General features: G+C 37.1%; 1 protein-coding gene across 1 annotated transcript in view; it reads right to left on the reverse strand.

Annotated features, from left to right (window-relative positions):
• dph1 (diphthamide biosynthesis 1) overlaps positions 1-24,580 on the reverse strand; it is an 84,040-nt gene that overhangs the window by 30,936 nt on the left and 28,524 nt on the right. Inside the window, exons 4-5 of the mRNA XM_037678247.1 lie at positions 4,461-4,582; positions 639-793 (exon numbers count right to left, since the gene is read on the reverse strand). Coding sequence (XP_037534175.1) covers positions 639-793; positions 4,461-4,582 — 277 coding nt within the window. The remainder of the gene's footprint in view (positions 1-638; positions 794-4,460; positions 4,583-24,580) is intronic.

Here is a 24,580-nt window from a genome sequence, read left to right on the forward strand (position 1 = left end):
ATCTAGAGATTTGAATGGCTCACTGAAGAACAATTTTCAAATTGTGTAAGCGGCCATGCCTACAATCAATGCTAAAAAAAAAAAACGTGGATGCATACACACATAAATGCACTGAAACAGCAAACATACAGTATAATACTACCCAAGAGGGCAGAGCATGGTTTAAAAATAGTGTTGGTTACATTAGTGAAGGCCCACAGTGGTGCTGGAAAACAGCAGATCACATTATAGAACAGGAAGGGAGCAATCCAGAAAGAGGGACGTTAAAGCTTAATACTAGAACTGCTGCACTGCTTATGTAAAGAGCAGTCCTGAGCATGATGCTGAAATGAGAGGCTTTCCAAGGTCAATGCACCTTTCAAAGCAAAAATAACTGCTGCCAGATTTAACAAACCCACACTTGAACTGAGCTAAAGGAGTGTTGCTAAAGGATTGTTCATAAAAACCTGGAACCATGAAAAATAAACAGCAAAAATGATCAGATTAATGCATGTCTCTATGTTTCTGCACTGCAAGTATAACCTTATATGTGAATAATGGTGAAATGAATGTTGTTTATTAGTCTGTTTGAGGTTTTCTCGAAGCAAAAACGCATATCCACGCGTACAAAGATTCATATATAAGCATTGCTGTATCACCTGCAGTGCTGCCACAAACTGAATTGTGCTGACAAGTGCCAAGGATTTCCCAGGAAGGTAGTTGAACTTGACTGTGTCCAAGAAATGTGCATTATCCATCTGGATATCCACAAACACATACAGCATCTTAATACCTGCAGTGGAATCTATAGGAACTGTAAGAAGGACAAAGACAAAGAAAAGACAAATTAATAATTTACTCTTTCATGACAGAAAAGCATACATTATGTGCCTTATTGGTGGCGCCTTAAACATTAACATGCTGTTGTTCAGACATACAGCTATATATATCCATGCATGTACTTTTATAAATCCCAGCTGGCGTCTGCAAGATATAATTGAAAATCATTCAGATCAAGTTGCTAGCTCATGCAGGAACTGATGCAAAGACCTCAATTATTTAGGGAAGGAGAGAGACACATGTGATCGCTATTAATGCCATTAATTTCATAGGCCATTTACCACGCACTCGGGCTTAGGAGGCACAGCTAGAGATGTGCCGAGGTGGATGCTGAGCAAATGAGTCCAGAAAAAGAGGTGACTAAAAGAGCACATAAAACTGAGGAATTATTGTTTGTGCTCATAACTATTCCACGTCTTATGTTACATAAAATTTACACTTCAGAAGCAAGAGGACATCTTGTTTTAATTAAATAAATGACCTAGTAAGGTAAACATCAGAAACCAGTGAAACTTGCTTATTGGACTAAATTAAAACCACTGAAAAAGTAAAGTATGGTAAGGTTCAGAATATCAAGAAAGAGATGCTGCTTCTTTGCAAAGGAAGAATGAGTAGAAACAGAAGTGAACAATAGGAAATCCCAACAGAAGTAGGCTGGAAAACACTAATTTAATTTAGAGGCAGGGGGTAGGTGATTTAATCTCCAACTATATAAAGTTCAAACGATTTGGCATGAAAGATAGGAGTGGAAAAAGTAATAGGATACCGAGTGTGTGAATGTGGATTTGGCTAGAGTGTGTGAGATGGGTTGTCAATTAACTGAAAACAGAAGTGATGAATGATCCCACATCTCAGTGAGGAGAAAAAGATAAGGAAATAGATACGTGTTTAAAAATCTGTTTTACTGAAGGGAACCAAGGAGTTAAACCATCAGAGGAAGAGCAGATAAGTAAAACCCTCAGGGACTAACAGATGTCCATTGCTTGTTTTTAGACCCTCCCCAAAAGAAAAGGGAAGAGCAAAGTGACATTGATCTGTGTTCACATTAGCATGATAGCCTGAGTGCACTTAGGTGCTGCAAAAAACAGTCCATGAGAGAGACAGGACATACTTGCACCATAGGTTTTATTGTCATATGTTCTTGCAATAAGGTCTAATAACTCAGTTGCTGATCAATACCCACATTTACAAATACAGTATGTGGGCATATTGAATGAAGGTAAACATAGGCCATTAGGGTTTAATAGCTTTACAACAAATTATTTGTTAAAAATAGACTAAAAACAATATATGTCTTATATGCTGTATTTAATATGTGGTGCTACATTAGTCAATATTTGACTTTTGATAATTGTTGACATTTCCTATATGACATTAATTAGGCTTGATCACATGACTACAATGTAGCAGCCAAATGATATGTCTGTTAGGATGATGTAACCAAGTGTTTGTTTAACATAACTGTTACCTGAGTTAATATATGAATATATGTGCATTTCTCCTTCTTGAATCGCCACCTTATCATGATGGAGAAGTGTGTGCGCCTGAATGATAGGAGCCATGCTGTCTGGTAGGATCACCCAAGGCAAATTGCTCCTAGGTGATAGACCAGACAAAGAGTGATTCAACACATATGTATGGACAAAAACAATCAAAGAACTCTGTATCCCTTGCCTGGACATGGGTTACCGGGGCCCCACCCTGGAGCCAGGCCTGGGCAAGGGGCTTGTTGGTGAGCACCTGTTGATGGGTCTCTACATATGAAGACTGGTCAGGCTCAGCCTGAATGAGCAACATGGGTTTGCCTTCATGTGGGCGCACCATTTGCAGGAGGGGCCATATGAGTCGGGCACATGATACTAGGGATGCACCGATCCACTTTTTTTACTTCTGATCCGATCCCGATACCTAGATCTGAGTATCGGCCGATACCGATCCAGTTCCGATATCATGATCATCATTGATTTTATATGAGGCTGTAATAATCTCCTCTCAAGTACAATTTGTACAAATATTTGCATGCATGTCTAAAAAGGCAACTTGAGGTAAGTTTTATTAATGTTGGATAAGTTTTAAAGTTAGAATTAAATTCTGCTAACACAAAACATGTTTCTTTTTATTCCTAGCTTCAAAGTGGATATTAAAATGATTAATTTAAGTGATATATATATATATATATATATATATATATATATATATATATATATATATATATATAAATATATATGTATGTATATACCCTGAGATGACTTCTGTTGCGGCTTGGCACTTTATAAATAAACTGAATTAAATTGGATTGATCGAAATAGCAAATTAATGAATGAGAACAAAAAAAAGTACTGATGACAGAAAGCAAATACTAACACGGAAACAAGTTTTACATTGTTGAGGCAAAGTGAAAAAGTGAGCAAAATTGTTTTAAATGCAAGAAAGTCAGAAGACAGGAACGGAGGGAGGGGCATTTGCAGAGGTTCATAGTCAAAGATATGCACATGCTAAAGGGGATTTTGCAGTTTAGTTATTTGTAAGCATTTTTTTTTCTACAGAGTTAAAAAAGTATTTAAAACTAAAGTTCTAGTTAACAGAAATACTTTTTTTTTGTTTGTTTTTTTAGATTTAAAGAAAAGACCAATTTTATAATTCAGCATTTCAACAGGATAGCATCAATAGATCATAACTAAATTATATAGTCCACATATTGCAGCACATTTAGGTGCTTCATAATGGAAAAATATAAAATAAGTAAGATTTTTAAAACAAATATTGGAGAGAAAAAAAGAGTAACACAGGAAAGACTGTTGCTCTGAGTCAGTCAAACATTGTCTTTCATCGTTCACAGGTGGCTGAAATCTTGGGAAAGAGTGTGAATGATGTTTCATGAGGGAGAGATACAGACTAGGATCATATACACAAAGGCACCCATAAACTCTGGGAATTAACTCTTTGTTCAATATATCTTTAAAGTCTCCATCTATTCTAGTTTCATGCTTACATTTACTTGATTCTTTTAAGCATAAATGGTGTTGAGTACATATCTCATCTTCTCTGTAAACACAAGCCAACACTCATATAATTCTGCCATGATATATAAATAATGCACCCCCCAACGCACACACATACAAAGACAAATAAACAAAAAGCATATCTCAACAAAATCAGCTTTCCACGTTTTTATTAAAATTCTGCTGGTCATTTCTGGTATTTGGAAGAGGTGAGATTGTTCTGGCAGAGATATATCAAAACTATTGATTTAACATTTCCTCTCATGTTCTGGAAGAGACAGACAGCGGGGGTGAGTGTGAAGGTCCTCAAGAACTGCTTGGGGTTTTCAAAGGACACCTCTAACGCAGGTTCTAAATTGATCTGAAAGCGAGGCTCCAAAGGTCTGATATTCTTTCCATATAAGAAGTGGTCAGAATGCTCTAACTCGTTACACTTTCTATTTATTGACTGAGACATCTGTTAGTCCGTCTTTCTGTTTTTGTTGATGCTCTATTTTTTTTTTTTCATGCTGCCCACTCTCTAAAGGTGGGTGTCCTTGATCCTGGCTTTCTGAATGTGGGTTTCTGAGATCCAATCATCATTTAGATCCAGATTAATGGAGAAACAATCATGTGCACATTGACATTAGAGACACTCACTGAGACAACTGTGACCATAGTGAACCATGAAATCAGCTCCCAGGGCTCGGGCAGTGAAGTCGTCCACGCAGCAGGCCCCATAGGTTACGTCCCCCATAATGATGGTGTCTGCCTCTGTGAACCTGGAATGCATGTACACAAAGAGGCACTAATCAGTGAAGTCACAGACCAGGTATAGCCATTTTTGATTCTTGCCACAGAGATCAATACCTATAGCATGCAAGGCACGGTGTGATTATGAGAAAGCAGAGTAACATCAAATCCTATCTTGGCAAAGCAGACAGTGCACAAAACATAGTTTCTGAAATTGTTGTTAGTCAATGAATAACTTACAGGGTGATTCATTGTTTTCATGTTGCACTGTATGGCCAGCAATCAATGGGCAAGCTGTATGATAGCCAAAGCCTAGCTAGATGCAGGTTACTGGGTCATCAGGTTAGTCTGGTCAAAGAAAGGCAGCTACATAATGACAAGTTTGTCTTGGCTTCTATCTAAGGCCTGGGTTTATTGCTCATCTGTCTAGGAGCAGAAAAGTCTCAACAATGACTTGCAGCATGAACATGTGTTTGCAGAATGAAAATAAGCCACGTACACCAGATGCTTTGCAGAATGAAAATAAACCACGTACACCAGATGCTTTAAATCACAAATAGATTGCACTGAAGGAAAAAATATATATACCAGTAATTTCTTACTGAGAGGAAAACCAACACAATTGTACCCGGTATCTACTATGCGTAAAAGCACCATAGAAAGCACTACTGAAAAACAACGTGTACCTTTTTATGGCCATTTATGGTGAAATAAATGTTAAGTAAAGCCATTAAGGCTAAGTAAAAACAAATAAAATTTGAAAGCAACCCTCAGAGATGTTAATGAACAGGAGCTTGAGGCATTGGAGAGGAGGAAGACGAGGGAGTGGTTGTAAAAAGGTGATTTATGCCAGGTATTTGTGGCTGTATGCTGACAGATTTAGGCTAGAAAGAAGTAAAAAAAAAAAGATGAGACAGAGAGCCTAGGAAGAAAGGAGGAGATAAGCAGAGAAGACTGCATCTGTACCGCCCAACAGAATCTTAGTAATGTGTCTCCTGCTAGTCAATCTTTCAACTTTCATCCACTTGTTTATTCCTCACTCTGCCTACTGCAAGGGGCCTCAGACAAAGTTTCTATTAGGCTTTTCCCTTCTTTTTTTTTTTTTTCCTGATATGAACTCTGGGTTAAGCTCTCTTTGGGCTCTGTTGTCACTGTCCCCTTGTTTTCTATGTTGTTTCTTTTACTCTCTCTTATTCCTGAATCCCCTATCGCATCTACCCTAATGGTTGCCCTCAAGTGAAGACGAGTGCAGGGCCATCTGAGCCCAGCAAATCAGACATAGCAATTTATCTGGTAAATAAATATTTGTCTTTTATGGTCTGATTCAATTATATTCCCTGATGTCAAGGTTTGGATTTTATCTTTGTATGCCTGACTGTACTGTGAGCCAACAGCAGATAGAAAATTATGGGTTATGGAAAATGATTTAATCATAGTGTAGTTTGAGATAGGTAAACACTTGCACAAGTTCCCCCATTGTCTTTTGGATATTGCCAGCTAACTTTATTTGGAAATGCAAAAATAATAATAAAATAAAATAAAATGCTAGTTTTCAGCTAAAAATGCACAGATTGCCCACCAGGAAAAAGAAAAGGAAACAATAATTCTTGCAATCTACTGCAGACCATGCAGAACTATCTACCATGCAAAACACAGCACTACAGAAGATTACTGTACCTAATCAGCCATCTATCAGCCAGAAACCTTATTATCACAGTACCTCCAGTAGCAGTGCAAAGAATATCTAGTTATTTTCAAGGTGAATTTTTATGGTAATAAATCGTAAAAATCTGAATAATAGGCCAATATCAGAGGTGTGATTTTCCTCAAACACAGGCATAGTAATTATTGGACAATGTATACCCCTATATTCCACTGGGAGAATGAAAACGAGGGAAAAGGGGTATAAGAATGTTAGTGCGTTGATAAAAATCACATTTTCAGCACACTCCTTCGAACAGTAATAATAATGATAATAATAAAAAAGCAGTACAGTTATATGTTCAAAGTACAACTGTCCTTTGTCTCTCCTCATTTACATACATTTCACTTTCCAAGATCTCTTCTGTCAGTTGCTTTCCCAGTTTACATTGTATTTTTTTGCACTGGTTTAGCCCCATCTCAGTGCACTCTGTTCAGTCATTACAGCTGAAATGTCATTAAGATCTAATTTAGATGTCAGAAGAGCTTGTGAACTCCATAGTAGCCCTTGTTAATTAGCTCTTTCGCATACAATTTAATATGTGTGAGAAGTTGCCCACTGATTAAAATCTTTTAATATAAAATATTATCCACTTTTATGCTGCAAAAACAACTACAAGCCTACAACCAGAAAGACAAATGTGTGTACACATGCACAAACTCGCAGGCTGTGGATTTATGGCCAGCAGATTGTATCACTGTTTATCAACAGGTTAAGTAGCTATATTTCACTTAAATAGCCTTTCACTTAGCAATTTTGCCATCGTTGTGGAGCAGGGTAAACATGAAAACCAACTAATCTTTCTGCGCGGTCCTCTCGACACGTTATTCTTCTTCTGACTTGACAAGAATTCCTTCAGATGTCATAATAAAAGATAAACTTATTTGCCAATAACACCTTACAGCTCAAAGATGTTGCATGAGCCAAAGACAACGGAAATCTCTGAACCATTATATTTGCAAACAAAAAGGAATTCTGCTTGGAAAGAGACAATTTTTTAAATGAAATAACGAGACTTGATTAGAACAACAAGTTTCCACCAGTTGTGTTAATAACTATTTATCTAAGCTTGTAACTTCTGATATGAGATAAAACAGACGTTGTTTCATCCAACACTTATTGTTACTCTCAGAGCCTTTTAGATTAAAAAGCAGCTTTAAAATGGCTAACAATGGCAGCTGAAAAACTAACACAAATTCAAATGGTTCCTTTTTTATTGGGACTAAAGTTGTTTCTGACAGTGCACAAGCATGTTTAACAGTATAATTCAAGATATTTTCCAGGGTTGGAGCTGATACTTTTTTTTGACATACCACAACGCAGACGTGAATTAATCCAAATCCATTTAAAACCATCAATAATCAATTAATATTTGATAATGACACGACATCCTGCTCAATAACACAAAGATCAAACGGTAATGTGTGCAAGGACAGTTGGTGTATACACAACAAAAAAACGAGACTGAGATGATTGACAGAGGCATGAAACAACAACGTTTTCATTGAAAGTCAGAGTCGCAGAGTTTCTTGGCATTCGCCAACACAAAATTGTGTACACAGGGTCCCAGTCACATCCAACAAAAGTATAAATTGTAAAGAAAAAAGTAGGATCTAAGATATGAAAACATACGCTAAACTAAGAATATGCTAAGCACTAATAGTACAAAAATAATACGCCCAAAACAGCGGCACGAACATGAGTCTGTGTGAGCAGATGAGTACGAATGAACACAACAGTGTGAAATAAATGAAAGTAGGTGTTTATGAGTAATGTGTCTTCTATAAAGTTCAAGGACAGTATATGCATGTTGTATACATAATTTCACTCATAAGAGGTGACAGAAAAAAATAGCTGGTGATAGCTGCCACTGCTAACAAGAGGAACATTAAGCTAGCTACAACAAAGTTGGAAAATGTGAAGAAAATTACAAACTCCATTTAAATTGTATTGCATAATATTTTCAGTTTTTTGGCAACAAGGGCTTACTGCATTATGTTTTGCACTTAGGAGCTACAATAGAACAAGATTAGTCTATATCAAAGAAATGCACACTCATTTTCACAATCTACAACAGAGCCAAACAAGAGTACAACAAACAGCACATTATACACCTGTTGGCAAACTATTATACGGCAATACAGCATAAAATTGTCTAGACAAGCAAAGGCCTTCATAGCATTTGATCTAGATTTGTGACCTTGAAGCTGGGGTGCTAAAAGTGTACGTGGAATTATGTTCAGTGATAATGCATACATGTATGATTTGTTATTACAGTATCTTGAACTGATAAGAAGTTATAGTCTGAACAAGCAAAGACCTTGTTTCAAACTTGACCTTGATGTGTGGCCTTGACCTTGAAGATGGGGTGATTAAAAGTATATGCAACACTTAGTCTGGTAATGATGCTTATGTGTATGAAGTTTTATTAAATTATCTTGAGCTGATCAGAAGTTACGGGTGGGACAAGAGAAAGTTTACGGATGTACAGACAGAGACCATACCATAATATGTCCTGCCTTTGACAGGCAAATGCAAATTGTGGTGGATATTGATGAGCAAATACACAATCTGGCTCAAAACACCCAATAATTAGCTGCCAAATACTGATTTTACTGTGAAATCATAGCTGCAGTGAAAAACAGGCTTTATAAAATACTTTATTAAATCCCAATGGGATTTGATATTGTTCCAGTATAAGATATTGGGGGAAATTAATAAATAAAAACAAGTTGTTGACGAGAAGGAAGTGCAGCAGAGAAACCTCCGACGACTGTTATTATTCTATGATGCCTCATGCAGCATCAACTGCAGCTACCAGAATAACACAAATGAACTCTTTTGGTACTAAGCACTGACAAAAACCCTTAACTGAATACCCTGGTTACAAACATAGTCCCTACCAATGAAGTGTCTTTGACAACATCATCTGTTGTTAACAATACAACAATACATTGCATTTGTCATTGTCCAATGCACCTCTATTTGTTGTTTTTGTCCCTTCAAATGGTCTGAAAGTGGAAAGGAAAAGCATTAAGTGTTGGAAATATGCTCCTGCATTTATGTTTCAGGGAAATGAATGATAATGCCATCCAAATATTCATGCTTCGTCCTTGTCAGTTCTTAAAGGTCCTCCATTTGATATGTCTTTAAGACCTTATATTTCCAATGGCAATCAAAAAAAAAAAAAAAAGATCTGGTTCACCTTCTTGTTCTCAGTTTTGATTTGGTACTTTTTCCTGTACAACTTGCCAGAATTAGTTGAGTTTTTAGTTGAGCTGCTTGTACAGTTAAATAACGTTCTCAATGACTTGGTAACTCATTATGCCATATGCTAAAGAGGACAATATGTACCTTCAGAAATCATTTAGAGCACAACGCTGAAATCAGTATGTAGCAAAATCTTCAGACCATGAATCCTAAAAAAATAATACAAGTACACAATAAAAATTCTAGACAAATTAAAAAAAAGAATAATAACGTTCAGAGCTACTGCAACAAGATGCTACTAGTGCCCACATCTATTTGACAGCGTGAAGAAGCTTCAGTCAGTAAAGTGTTAAACCTAAGTTTAGGATTTTGTCTTAAATCCTAAATTAAATTATTACCTGTCAGGATTGAGGAATAATTAATGGAACATCCATCCATACATCCATCATATTTACCAGCTTCTTCCTTTCCAGGTCACAAGGGTCACTGGTGCCCATGTCTAGCAGTCACTGTGTAAGAGGCAGGGAACACCCTGGACAGGTCTCCAGTCCATCACAGGGAGACATATAGACAAACAACCATTCACTCTCTCACTCACATCTAGTGACAATTTAGAGTTATTAATCAGTCTAACATGCATGTTTTTGGTCTGTGGGAGGAAACTAGAGTACTCGGAAAAAAAAGCACGCATGCATGGAGAGAACATGCTAAATCCACCTAGAAAGGCTCCGGGCTGGGATTTGAACCAGCAACCTTCACACTTGACAGGACACCTAATGACATATCAGAGGAAGTTTGGAAATGTATTGGAGATGGCAGTGAGGTTTTTGACTCAAACATTCAAATGCATATTTGAGGGTGAGAAAATGCCTGAGGGGTGGAGAAGAAGTGTGTTGGTGCACATTTTTAAGAACAAGGGTGATGTACAGAGTTGTGGCATCTACAAGGGAATTGAGTTGATGAGCCACATGATGAAAATCTGGGACAGTAGTGGAAGCTAGACTTAGACAAGAGGTGACTGTGAGTAACAGTATGGTTTCATGCCAAGAAAGAGCACCACAGATGCCAGCTTTGCTTTGAGGATGCTGATGAAGTACAGAGAGGGTCAGAAAGAACTCCATTGTGTCTTAGTGGATTTAGAAAAAGCATATGACAGGGTGCTGAGGGAGGAGGTGTGGTATTGCATGAGAAAATCTGGAGTGGCAGAGAAGTATGTTAGACTGGTACAGGACATGTATGAGGACATCATGACAGTGGTGAGATGTGCTGTAGGAGTGACAGATAGCTTTGGGATTGCATCAAGGATCAGCTCTGAGCCCCTTCTTGTTTACTCTGATGATGGACCGACTAGCAAATGAGATCAGGCAGGAATCCTGTGGACTATGACATTGTGATCTGTGGTGAGAACTGGAAACGTGGAAGAGAACTTAGAAAGGTGGAGGTATGCACTTGAAAGAAGAGGAATGAATGTTAGGCATACTAAAACAGAGTACTTGTGTGTGAATGAGAGGGAGGCCGGTGGAACAGTGAGGCTACAAGGTCACAAAGGTGCAGGACTTCAAGTACTGTACTTGGGGTCAACTGTCCAGGAAAATGGAGAGTGTGGTAAAAAGGTGAAAAAGAGAGTCCAGGCAGGATGGAGTAGATGGAGAAAAGTTTCAGGAGTGATTTGTGACAAAAGGGTGGCAGCAAAGGTCAAAAGAAAATTTTATAAGACAGTGGTGAGACCAGCTATTTTGTATGGTCTGGAGACAGTGGCATTGACAAAAAGACGGGAGAAAGAACGAGAAGTGATAGGAATGAAGATGCTGAGGTTCTCCTTAGGAGCGACAAGGATGGATAAGATTAGGAATGAGGTAATCAGAGGCACAGCACAGGTTGAACAACTTGGAGATAAAGTTAAAGAGACCAAACTGAGATGTTTCAGACATGTCCAGAGGAGGGACAGTGGGTATATTGGTAGAAGGATATTAGAAATGCAGCTGCCAGTAAAAGAACAAAGAGGAAGGCCAAAGAGTAGATATATGGATACAGTTAGAGACAATATGGATATGGGAAAAGCTGAAAGAAGAAGATTATTATACAGACATTCACATGTTTGCACTAAAACTTAAACTGATCAAACAATGCTTGCATAAATACCAAAGTCTTCTACTGTGTTTTCAAATAAGTTGCTTAAGGCCAACTTGTCAACAAAATAATATGGCAAATAATTATTCTTCAGTAAGATACAACTAATCAAATTTCACAATAGCTTATTTTTCTATCTTCTATATTAATTTAAAATGTTGTCATTTCACTGTTTATGCACAGCAAGATGTTTCCTTTAATGCCACAGCACGACATGGTGGCCTTGAATGATAAGAACTGAATGCACCATACTTATAGGAGTACACCCATATTGTTCCTGTTCCTGCTCCTGCACTTATTTAAGATATAATGAGGTGTGTCACAAGTTTCCTTAAGATCTATGCTGCTATTCAGATTCAGCTGGTTTGACTTCAAAGAGTTTTTACCTTATCTGTCATTGCTCTGAGCTCAAAAAACATGTCTCAATAAAACTTCTTCTAGCTATGTCGTTAGTAGACAGTGCACCAAACACAAGATGTTTTGGTGAAACTTTACAAACGCAGAATAAATCACTTTTAATGTTTCAAGACACAACTGATTGGTTTGGAAATAAATGCAATTATATTATAACCATACAATAATCAGATATCAATTTTAAAAAATTAAGCAACAAATAAAAAACATATTTATCTCTGTTGTTTTTTTTATCAAAATTACGGTAAAACAGCATTTTGATCATCAGCTCTCTTTCATCTTGGTTTGCGCAGAGCTCAACGTGTCACTATCTGTTAGCGAGTGCGCTTTGGCCTTTAGGGAGGTTTGAAAGCAGAATGCTGTAAAGGTAAGAACTGCATTTGGGGCTTTATGGCACAAAACTAAAGATGAAATACAATATAAAACCAAAAAAGCATTACTTTAATCTAAATTAAGATTTTTATGTTTTTTTTATGATATAATCCAGGGGTAGACATAAGGAAAATTTCCAGGATATCAAGCAGACAACCTCTTGACATAATCTGGTTGTCCTCCAAAATTTTTTGATTTTACACAATGTTTACAATAGAGAAGGCAAAAAAAATCTAAATATACATAATTTAATAAGAATGTTGCACTATATACAAAGTTTACTGTATACAAATGGTCTCAGTCAGCTATTTCAAGTTCAAGTTCAAGTAGGTTTATTGTCATTCTCACCAAACGTGGTACATGAGGTGGAACGAAATTATGTACACAGGGTCCCAGTTACACCCAACAATAGTAAAAATATAGTGTAAAAAGAAACAGTAAATGAGGATCTGACATACACTAAGAGACACGCTAAACGAACGCCAAACGGTACACTAAAAGATCTAAGATATACGCTAAACACTAATAATGTAAAACAACATGTCGTATCAACAGCAGCCCGAACAGGAGTCTGTGTGAGCAGATGGGTACGAATGAAAACAGCAGCATGAAATAATCAGCAGCATGAGATCAGCAGCACAGATAAGTTAAATTTCATCAAGTAAAGTGGCATTACAGTGATGTTTCTTATTTTTATTTTCACAGTGATTATCTGGTTAGGGATTTATGAGTCTAACAGCTTCAGGGTAGAAGCTGTTCCTCAGCCGAGTGGTTCTAGACTTAATGCTCTGCAACCTTCTGCCTGAGGGGAGCGGGGGCAAAAAGTGTGTGGACAGTGAGGATTTTGTGGACTGCTTGAAATGTCCAAGCTTCTGAGTGGCAGCCTCTTTCAGGAGCTGCTGGAGTGGAACTTCCTCGTTCTCCTCGTCCTCTTCCTTGTCATCAGACTTTGCAAGATAGGCACTTCCAGCATATTTAAGACAGGGATTAAAGCAGAAAAAATATTCTTGACTGAAATTCTTTCTACACCTAGAAGTCCCACTAACCCACCCATTCACACATACACATGCAATTTTTTCACATTTGATCACTTGTTAAATTATATTTATCACAGTGCAGTTACCTCTCAGTATGGTTCTAAATATAAACAATTATAGCACATCCAAACAGCCACAAAATATCACTGTGCAGAATTGAATGCTTCTGGGTATGTATGATAAACTCCAAACACCTAAACTAACTCTCTCACATAGAGAACTTCAAACGTTTGGGGGGGAAATTAAAGTTAAACAGAGACACACATCTTTGTCTTAATATGGGATGTTTCAATATTTGTCTTTGAGCGTTAATATGGTTTAATTATAAAAACTAAGGCATCAGACGCAGCCTGTCTCACCGTGAGAGACAAATATGAAGACAAGGCTCCCGTGGTGGCGCGTCTCCTTTGAGGATCAGAAGTTTTGGTCACATGCAAGTTGGACGTCTGTTCGATGGTGATGATGCTTTGAACACATTAACAGTTCTTTTTGTCATTTAGTTTTTCGTACTTTTATCATAAAATATCCTCTGCAGCAGGTGGGTAATATAGAACAAGTACACAAATGGAAAATACAAGTTTCCCAACAAGCATCACATCTGCGTCTACAAATCCTGAATCCACCATTCGTCCAGTAATGATGTCCACAGCAACTAAAGATTAGTATCTAACAAGGTTGAGTCAGGTCCTCTGGATGGATTCTTCTTTGTTGAAACGTTTCATCTGTTATCCAAAAGACTTCTTCAGTCTCAGGAGCTGCAAGTAATCTGAGACCGAGTGTGTTACAGCTCCTCAGACTGAAGAAGTCTTCTGGATAAAAGACGAAACGTTTCAAATAAATAAGAATCCATCCGGAGGACTCAACCTTGTTAGATTTGCGACAGTTTGTGCCATCAGAAAAATTCTAACGGTTTCTGAAAGCTGAGATATTGCACTTTTACGGTCATTATAGACTTATTATGTGAACCTGACTCCTGTTGTTGCAGGAAACCCGTGAAACAGCTCCTCTGTATGCCAATTCCCACACAGACACGGCATGAACAGGTGGGCCCTGCGAGCTCGTCACCTCTTCATGCAGGATGCGGGTCGGAGGGCAAAATCTGGCACTGTCCCGCCCAAATTGGGACAGTTGAAGACACGTTTTTTCTCCCGTTTTCAGTTTTACAAATAACAAAGATTCATCACGGCAACAAAAAACTTTAATCCATGTCTATTTCAATTGGTTGTCCACCGGACGATCTGGTTGTCTGAGACAAACGGAAACAGTTGATGTTGAACCCCCTGTAATCGAATTAACTGCAGAGTCCAAACATGTGGTAAAGTAGTCATTGTGCAACACAGCTTCCTGTCTGACGTGTACAACCAGTGTCAGCTATGACCAAAGTCAGCCTACTTTCTAAATATAAAAGAAATTAGCTCGTGTTCACTTCAAAACATTTTTTAGTAAAGAAAAAGAACAATCTTTTATAGTCTCTAAAAAAACCCAGAGATTATTTTATTCTACAGTTTCTTTAAAGTCACAGCATTCAAACCAGCCACTAGGGAGCACAAGCCAGTGCATCTCTTGTGCCGGTCCCAAGCCCGGGTAAACGGTGAGGGTTGTGTCAGGAAGGGCATCCGACGTAAAACACATTTCCCAAAACTATAATGCGAGTTCATCAAAGCGAGACCATACTGGATCGGTTGAGGCTCGGGTTCACAACAACCACCACCGATGTTGTTGACGAACAGGGTGCCACAGAACTCTGTCACAGACTGCTCTGTGACTAAAGTCACAGCATTCAAAGTGAGGCTCAATTATTTCCATCTACTCTCACTTATTAAGATTCATCAAGATAATTATAAGACTTTAGATGAGTGTGTAGAACCAGTGAACATCTGATAGATTACGTTTTAGTTTTGTCTTTATACGTCTTAAAATATGATTATAAATCCACATCCAAACAACCTCAATAATCAAGTCATAGTCTGTTATATCTTATAATATTAAAATATTCATAATGGGCTAGAATTAGGCTCTGTGAAATAACTTTTGATTTCATAAGGGGGCTTTAATGTGCATTTTGAAGAAAATATATTAAAACATTTGTTGTTTCAAAACAGCAACAACAAATAAAAAAATTAAAAAATCCAACTTTTATCTTCCTTTAATTTCTAGTGTTTACCAACAGAGTTTAAAAAGTAGCACAAGACACAGCAGGTCACTATTAGACTGATCGTCACTATTTCTAATTACTGGATTGGCTGGGTAACGTTTTTTTTTTTAACTACCTGCCTCCGTGAAAGGTGGGTGATCATGTAGTTGCCTGTGTATGTGCATGTTTCTTTGTTAGCATAATATCTCATGAATGTGTGTACAAAAAGTAATCACTGAATGTGATTGTGGATCATTGAATCTACTACTGTTTATTTTTGGTGTCAACTTGAGTTAAGTTAGTCGCCACAGCTAAACGACCTTGGCAAGTACAAAAAAAAAATGTCAGTATTGCAATAATGTTTATAAATACTGAGCAAAAAAATTTTCACAGTGACTGAGAGGCATTCCATACACACATTGTATTTTTCGCCCTATAAGTCGCGTTTTTTTGCATATTTGCATACCCTGCGACTTATAGGCCAAAGCATCGTATTTATGGATTTTTTCCCCATATTTTTAAACCAATTTTGGACTGAGATATGAATATGACCGTTTGCATTCATTCTGACTGAAAATATTGAAAACTACAATTTTTCAGCCACTAGATGGCACCAGAGTAGAAAGGCGTGCCATTATATCATGTAAAAGGTAAAAGTGGCTATAATGACAAATTCAAAAAAGTCCAAGACAAAAACAACTGGACATTATTTATTATACTTTATACTTTATTGTTTTTGTCTTGAACTTTTTTGAATTTACCATATCCTGGATGACTGAGAATCTTTACCAGCTATTAATAGCACAATCAGCCTGCCATAGACGCCACCTTTGTTCTGCTCACTGCTTGGGAGCAACCGTCAAATCAGCTTCAGTTCGCTGCACCGCCCCGGTGAAATGCAGTTAATTTGACCATTAAAGTGCCTTTATTAAGTAAAAGTTCAACTGAGACACACCTTTGCAATAACGTCGAGCAAATAAATATTTGTTTCTAGGTGTTTATCTTGTTGTGCCCGCTGCTTTCGCAAATTGGTTTTGAAATGCAGTTGATTTGACCGTCAAAGTGCATTTATTAAGCAAAAGTTCAACTGAGACATACCTTTGCTATAATTTCGAGCAAACAAATAATTGTTTTTAAGTGTTAATCTTGTTACATTCTTGTTAAAGTCCTTCCATGCACGCTCTCGCGGCCGTCATTTGGCAGCCAATCGATTTTTGGCACAACACTGGCCTGCATTTCCATGTTGTCAGCGGTGATGCGTAACAAACGCGACGCGTCAGCGGTGACGCATAATAGATGCGACGTATACAGCGAAGCAACATATTTATGGATTTTTCCACTTTATTAGACATATTTGAACTGATGCGACTTATGGGGTGGAGCGACGTTTACGGCGGAAAATACGGTACTCTGAGCACTATTGGATTGCCCCAAAATCCTTGTTTAAAAACTTTGCACGCAAAACAGAGTAAAATAATTACTTCAAGGAATATTATTTAAGATTTAGAACATCTAATGTTGAACAGACGCTAAATAGTCAAAAGCTGACATTAGTTAACAAAAAGTTTATCGATTTTTTTGATTTGAACATAAATATACCCACACTTTTGTTGCAAATACTAAAATAAAACTATAATTCAATGAACATTTACCATATTTTTTAAATTACTTTGCTACATCCATGCACTGTTGAGCGTATAGTTGCATTGCACTGTAAAAAAAAAAAAACTTTGGTTGTGCAAAACAATAACGGTGCAGCAAAATCATGGTTCAATCACAGCTGAATTCATAAACAAAGACAATAAAAGTGTTCTTATTAAAAAACAAAAATCTCTTGTGTCAGCCAGAGGTGAGCTGCAGCACACTACGCAACAAGTTGTCTGGTCATATTCCTGTTACCACTGAGACTGTTGCATCTAAATCCTAATAACAGAAGAGGTGGCGGACGAGCCTCGCAGGAAACAAATTGACAAGCAGGTCAGGAAGGTTGGTTCAGGTGCTGCAGCTCTGCTCTTGTTCAGCCACATTGGGCAGGAAACTCAAATGAGCAGATGCACAGTGTTTCCATCCCAAAGCAAGTCATGCGTGCACTAACACCCACAAGTGCACGAGAACGCACGCACACACATTTCCCTTTGCTCAAAACATGCATGTATTATTGCCTACATTTGTCCAAAGCTCATCTTTTATTCCATTACATTTCAGATGTTGCCCCCCACCCCCCCACCCCTCATATTCCCTGCCAGCAGCCTATTGTGTGTCAGTGAGTGGGTTTGGCGAGAGGGAACGTAGACCGGTGGTGGAAAAGAGGCCTCTCCCAAAGGCAGAATAGCTCTGCACAGACGATCTGTCATTATTTTCTCTAATTAATTCATTTGAGGTAAGTAGGCAGAAAAAAGACTAAATAGGAGCAAGAATAGAAAAACTGTAGAAAATGCAATTTAAAAATCGAAATAGGACAAAGAGAGTATTTTCTTCAAAACACTAAAGAGATTGGATCACAGCTGAAGTAAAGGTGAACATAAGGACAGTAACAGAGAGGAGGAAAAGGAAAGCAAACGCACAAATCGAGTTTGTAATATCACAAAAATCTGACATTTATAATCAGCTTTCTGCATATACATCCAATATCCTGACAACCCCCCCTCCAAAACTGAATCTGGACTGGGACAATGTACATGAGTATTATATCATCTCTGCTCCTTTTATAGTGTCTACATATTTTACATTGCTCGCTAAATAACTTTTTATTGTCATTTACATCCAGAAATCCTGGAACTTCTTTTCTGCAAAAAACTGCAGAAAGGGTGATAAAACAGTAGAATGTGACATTCAGCTGGTACTGAACATCTGCCAGGAATGAGCAAACAGGAAAAAAGAGAGAAGCAGCAAGCACAGGATGATGCTTACACAAATGTTTTCCGTAAAACCGTTAGATAATCTTTTAACTCCCTGACAACAAGATCGTTGCTGCCATTTCTCTGAGTAGATCTCTCATCTGTTTACCGTGGTGTTTATTTAAAAGCCTGAGCAATGGACCATTATGGAAAATCCTATAGCTTTATCTAAATAGATCCCTAAACTATACATCATAACAGCACATGTTTGTACAAATGTAATTTGCAATTTATTTGACAATTCAAAATATAAATATAGATGTCACTAACATAAGTGACTTGAGCTGGCAATGCTGTCAAAGATAGAATTTTAAATCTACAACCAGGTATTTGCTAATCTATATGGATTTCTGAATAAATCAAACAAAAACTTAGTTTGACACAGGATGTGTAAGAAGTCACAAATCAGGATAAACATTATGAAGAGTAGATAACAAAGATATTAAATACTACTAAGAACGGACAAACAAATCTACAATAAAAGATGCTGTTACTGCATGAAATTAATTCATTTCCGGGTTGAAGCCTACACACAGCGGCATTTTTTATTTTTATTTTATAGAGATTACTAATAAATGCTGTTCCAATAATTTTAGTCAGTATTTTATGTTTTTAACCACATGCAAGAGTGAAAAAAAAGTAGAAATTGATCATAATCTGCCGACATTTTTCCAACCCAGTCTGATATATATATATATATATATATATATATATATATATATATATATGTTTTTTGTTTTTTTTTACCCACAGCAATTTTACATCAGGTTTCTTCTTTTTGAATTGTAGATTTGACATCATGCCGTTTACTGGACAACTGATAGTACACTGATGGTTTAAAACATAAAAGTACAATGCATTACTAAGTAAATTAACTTTAACAAGTAAAACATGCCTTGTTAATAACACTTACAAGCAAATATATGGATTTTTACAAGTAGCACAACGTTTAACTTGTTTTAGTTTGAAATTACAAAAAGAGAACAAGAAATTCTTGAAAGAAACAAAATAAACAAGGGATCAGTTTTCTACAAGCCAAATCCCACTGGACCTAAATGCTCCTTTAACCCATTCCAACTTGAACAAACAAAAATGAATCAAATGCAACAGCACTTTGTTTTCTTCCAAGATTTGTCTCGACATAAAAGTCCTCTCTATAAAATAACTATTGTAAGAGTTTCTTGTAACGACTGATGAGGTCAAATACATATAAAGCCTTTTTCATTTAGCCTTAAGGCCTCCCTCCATCACCTGTCACACCGATCCCTCAAGTCATTTCACATTTTCTCTCCTTTGTTAAAAATTGCTCAAGTGTTTTTTGACTCCTTCCCTATCGTCTCATGTTCATTGTCAGAATGTTTCCAAGCTGCTGTCTATCATGACAACCTACATTTGTGATTATCTGCCAATGCAGAATGACATGCTGGCGATTGGGTTGTTATTAATTGTACATAAAGTGACATCTCATATGAGCTTCTTTTTGAGCCCAATCACTTAACAGAAGAAGTTATACTCCTCTGTATTCACTTTGTGCATTCCATATTTCACTTAATGATTATATTTATTCAAACCATTTTCTTTAGGAGTAAAATAATTGTCGTATTTAAATTGGTAAAATTATTTAAAAAAAAAACAATTAAGGCAACATTAACAAATGATCATGTCACTTAGGCCTGTCGCAATAAACAATAAATCAATTAATCAATTAATCGCATGATAAATGAAAACTATCGACCTCATTTTCATTTATCATTTATCGGATATCATTTCTTTGTGTCGCTCTCTTTCTACTGAAGACACTGGATGACAAGGCTCAACTTTGGTGCTCTTCACTAACCCCTCGCTTTCTCTTTAAAATCCATTTTAACCGTCCAAAATCGCGTTTTTGGATCGTTAAAAACAGTTAAGCTGAGAAGCTAAGCTACGAGCTAAGCTAACAGGCCGACCTCGGGGAAAAAAACTCCGTCTTGTCGAAGCTTCAAAATTCACGGTTGAAACCTGTGCCTTCATCTAAAAAGTTGTTTTACTCTGCAAAAATAAGTTGAGAACTTGTTAACTGATTTTTTATTAAGCTGTATGTGACAAATGCTATGCTAAAGAGCTCAAACCACACAGAGCGTCCGCCATTTTGAGAACCGAAAAACAGGAACGAGAGGCAGCCCAAGTTATGTCAATGGGCCTCCCTCCCACTTTCTCAAAGAGACACGCTGCTTGTTCCCTCACTAGCCATCCTTCGGTTCAAACAGTCTTATACTGCCAGCAAGTGGTCAAAAAGGGTACTACATACAAAAATTAACCAAAATTTCTTCTTAAATTTAACATTACTAATTATTGTCAAATTTTAAACAATTTAATCATTTATTGCAATAATTTTTGAGACAATTAATCGCCCAGCAAAATTTGTTATCATGACAGGCCTAATGCCACTTGTCAAAACACTTCAAGCTCGTCCTGAAACAGCTCCTTGCCTTCACAGTTTAAGAAACAAACAAACAGAAAACAAGACGACATGCAGCATCGCAGATCAACGGTGCGCTAAAGTGATGACAGACGGCCTCTGCAACCAGCCAGCTGCTGGACTTAAAAAATGAGATGTCCAAAATACATTTTATGTTGAGAGCTCTACACCAACATTGCAAATAAAAGTGGGAGTGGTGGCACAGAGGTTTGAGAAGGCAAACCTGTGATTGGAAAGTCGCTGACTCAAATCCCCTTACCAATACGTCCAAATGGGGGTGGAAAAAGTGAAGTGCCCACATCTGCCTCCACGTTCACTTGCCCCAGCATGGGTCCTTGAGCAGGAAGGGGATCTAGCCTAAAAAATACAATTGGCCAAATTTTCATGCGAGTTTGCTCACTGTGGCAACTCCTGAAGATGGCAGCAGTCAAAAAAAAACAAAAAAAAACCCTCCATGTCAACAGTGTAGAGTTATACTCCAAGCCTTCAATGGTTTCATCTCAGTTGGTGATTTACAACCAGCCAGAGGAAGCTTCAGAGAAACTCATCTTCATGGCATTATTGTGGAAATGTTTTGTGAAAGAGGCATTCAACAGTAAACAACTACTGCAATGTCTAAAATATGACATCCATCCAATACAAAATGTCTTCCACCAACAATTAACTTTTTGTAGAAGGCTACCTCATTAAAATTGATAAATGAATGTAACTTCGTTCACCTGGAATCTGTAAATTTAGTTCAGACTTTTCCAACTGAACATGAAACATAAAGTAACCAGTCATATATAAATTGCAGTGTCTGTACTATTGCCTTCAAACAAGACATCATTGCTACTGTCATATTTCTATTAACAATCAAAACACAACATTACTAAAGCCAGGTTACAGCCAAAGTGACTATTTTTTTCTTATACCTGTAAAAGGAATCAATTGTACTTTTCACGACAGCTAGGGCAATTTCAGAGGTGTTGGCTTCCAAGATATCATATTACACAGTGCCAGCACCTGCCAGGGTTTCTAGTCTGTCGGGGCATGATGTGATGTGATGTGATTATGTTTCACAAACGTGAAACCGGTGGTTTTTTTTGCGGTATTCCAAGACTTTGTCTGTAAGCTGAGGATGGACATAAGTGTGGCTGACTCACTTCACCCTAACATGCCGCTGCAAGGAAATTTAACTGTGAAACAATAGATGTCACGCTGTCAAAGGAAGAGGATGTTCAACAAAGATACAACGGTCAGTTGCAATGAAAGTCTTGGATTTCATTCTGAAATGTTTGCCATCTTGCATGTTATCTATTTGAAGTAGAATGACTATGAAAACATTGAAAGATAAATAAATATTAGGTTTCTATCAAGTTAAAGAACATATTCAGGAAAAAAACATTCCTTCTGAATACAAGGTTTGGCACTTGAATAAAGGCTTAAACTCTCTCCCAAGTCAATATGCCCTTAGTTCTGTTCTGTCACAGTATTTCTCCGCAGAAGATGTCACAAAGCAAATGAACAACTGCATGGACAGTGACTGGTTTCCACAGGGTTTTCTGGAAGCTCCTGGGATGTTGCTCAAGCAAAGTTTCAAGTGGGCAGTACGAATATGGCTGGCATGAGAGTTAATTAGACAGCATATGGCTCTATGGGTAAGCTTGGAGCTCATATAGGAATATTCTCACAAATGAGAATCTGAAATAGCCAATAAGCTGACAGAAGTGAGAGCTGGTGCAGACAAACAGAGAGCACATATTTAGAAAAGCCCAGGCACATTCATTCACTCATGTCAGATCTGTTGCTATTGCTCAGCTGCGTTGTGGGCGCCATGAAGATTGTGACGATGTGAGAGAAAGAAGGCGTCTGAGACTCCTACAAGGCTCCTTCCTAATGCTATACTTAACATTTACCCTGGGAAGCTGTGGGCTGTGGCTTCTGCTCACAGAAATGTGCAAAATGGAAACCATTCTGATAGACAGCAAGGGACTAAAGAAATATGGAGGCTGTGTGCATACTTGTATTGAGGTTTACCAACAGATGGCATTTTACACAACTCTTTATTTGAGCCATTTAGGGCAGTCACCTATGGTCATAGATGATGAAGGGAGACAGGAAACAGATAAAGTGTGTCAGTGGGATCACCTGTTTTCCATCGCATTTTGTACTGAATTCCTTTTTAAAGTACAATCCCAGGGCAGCTCAACAATATGTATCTTTCAAGTGTCTCCACACCCAGTCTGCCTATTTGACTGAACAATTACACTCTTGTTTTGGCATATTGTAGGAGACTGTCTCACAGTCTCATTGTTTTTTATTCATCTCTGACATCCCAAGAGTAATAGTCACCTTGTGAGCAAAATGTCTACCTGTCAGGAATAGTTCAGCATAGCCTTTAAACAAAGTTGAACAATCAGTAAAGTACAGTAATTCCAAAAACTGTGACTGTGTGGTCTCAGTTTAACGATTAAACAAAATAAATATGTAGCGCAAATAGTTGTGTTGCAAAAATGTCAAGTGAATCTAGTCCTTGAGAGGCAGTGTGTGAAGAAAGTAATTTCTGTAATATGATTTAAATTCTGCTTAACGTCTGATGAAAATGTGGCTGTTTTCTATACTCGTTTATATTTGCATTGGAAATTGATCAAGGGAAAATACATTTACAGTGATTTGGCTGGACCTATATATTGGACATATTTTCATGCCACTTAGCATCGTCCAAAAAATGCCTGTAAGGTCGTACAATGCACACTGAGAAAAGAAGAACAAAATAAAAAGACTGTTTATTGTTCATTCATTTAAGTCTTTAACTGACTTCATTGTTTAAGCTCAAGTGATGGACTGAAGGCAAACTATTCTTGTAGCCTACCTTACATTACCCTTATAACTTGAGTAATTAGATCAAAATGAGCTCAGTTTATATAAATTTAGACGCTGCCATAAATTGCAAATCTCTGACTCATAACTGTAAATGAAATAATATGAATGGTTGGCCATCTATCGATGTGTAGGCTCAGTATCCCTTTATTTATAGTGCTATTTTTGAAAACGCCACCCTCCTACTCTTGATTCATATCAACTTGTAGAATGTATCATTAGAACTGGTGAAGATTTTGGATATTTTCAGCCAACAAAGAAAGCAAGATGAATATTGTTTTACTCACTGACCAGTGTCTACTTTTATCTGTGCTTCTTTTCACTCATTTCTTCACCAAATATACTTTCTAATGTTCAAAAATTTTCTAACCGCTTTAAAGTTGTTAAAATTTTCACTGTATAACTTGATAAACAGATGCTAAACTAATAAAAATTGAGTTGAAAACAACTACAGAACAGTACTAAATATAACCAGACCATAACTTTGTCTTTGCCATTAGAAATATTAGATCACTTCTATCTTTTTTGTCGAACAAGAGTTATCATACTATTACCTTACCGCTTTTGAAGGTTTTTTTTTAGTTATTTAATCAATTTTAATTGAAAGAAATTATTGGAACAAATTAAACCCACTAACCATTGTGAAAACAGTTATTTTCATCGTCAAATAATTTTTATTTTATCGCTAAATTCCAAATCATGGTTCGCCATAAATAGTATTTTAAAAGGACAACTTGATATAAAATAAAAAAGAATGATGTATTATTTTCCTATTATTTAACAGACTCTTATAAAGTCATGGAAAAAAAAA

This window comes from Nematolebias whitei, chromosome 6, assembly GCF_014905685.2.
Source record: "Nematolebias whitei isolate Nwh7 chromosome 6, NemWhi1, whole genome shotgun sequence".
Lineage (NCBI taxonomy): Eukaryota > Metazoa > Chordata > Actinopteri > Cyprinodontiformes > Rivulidae > Nematolebias > Nematolebias whitei.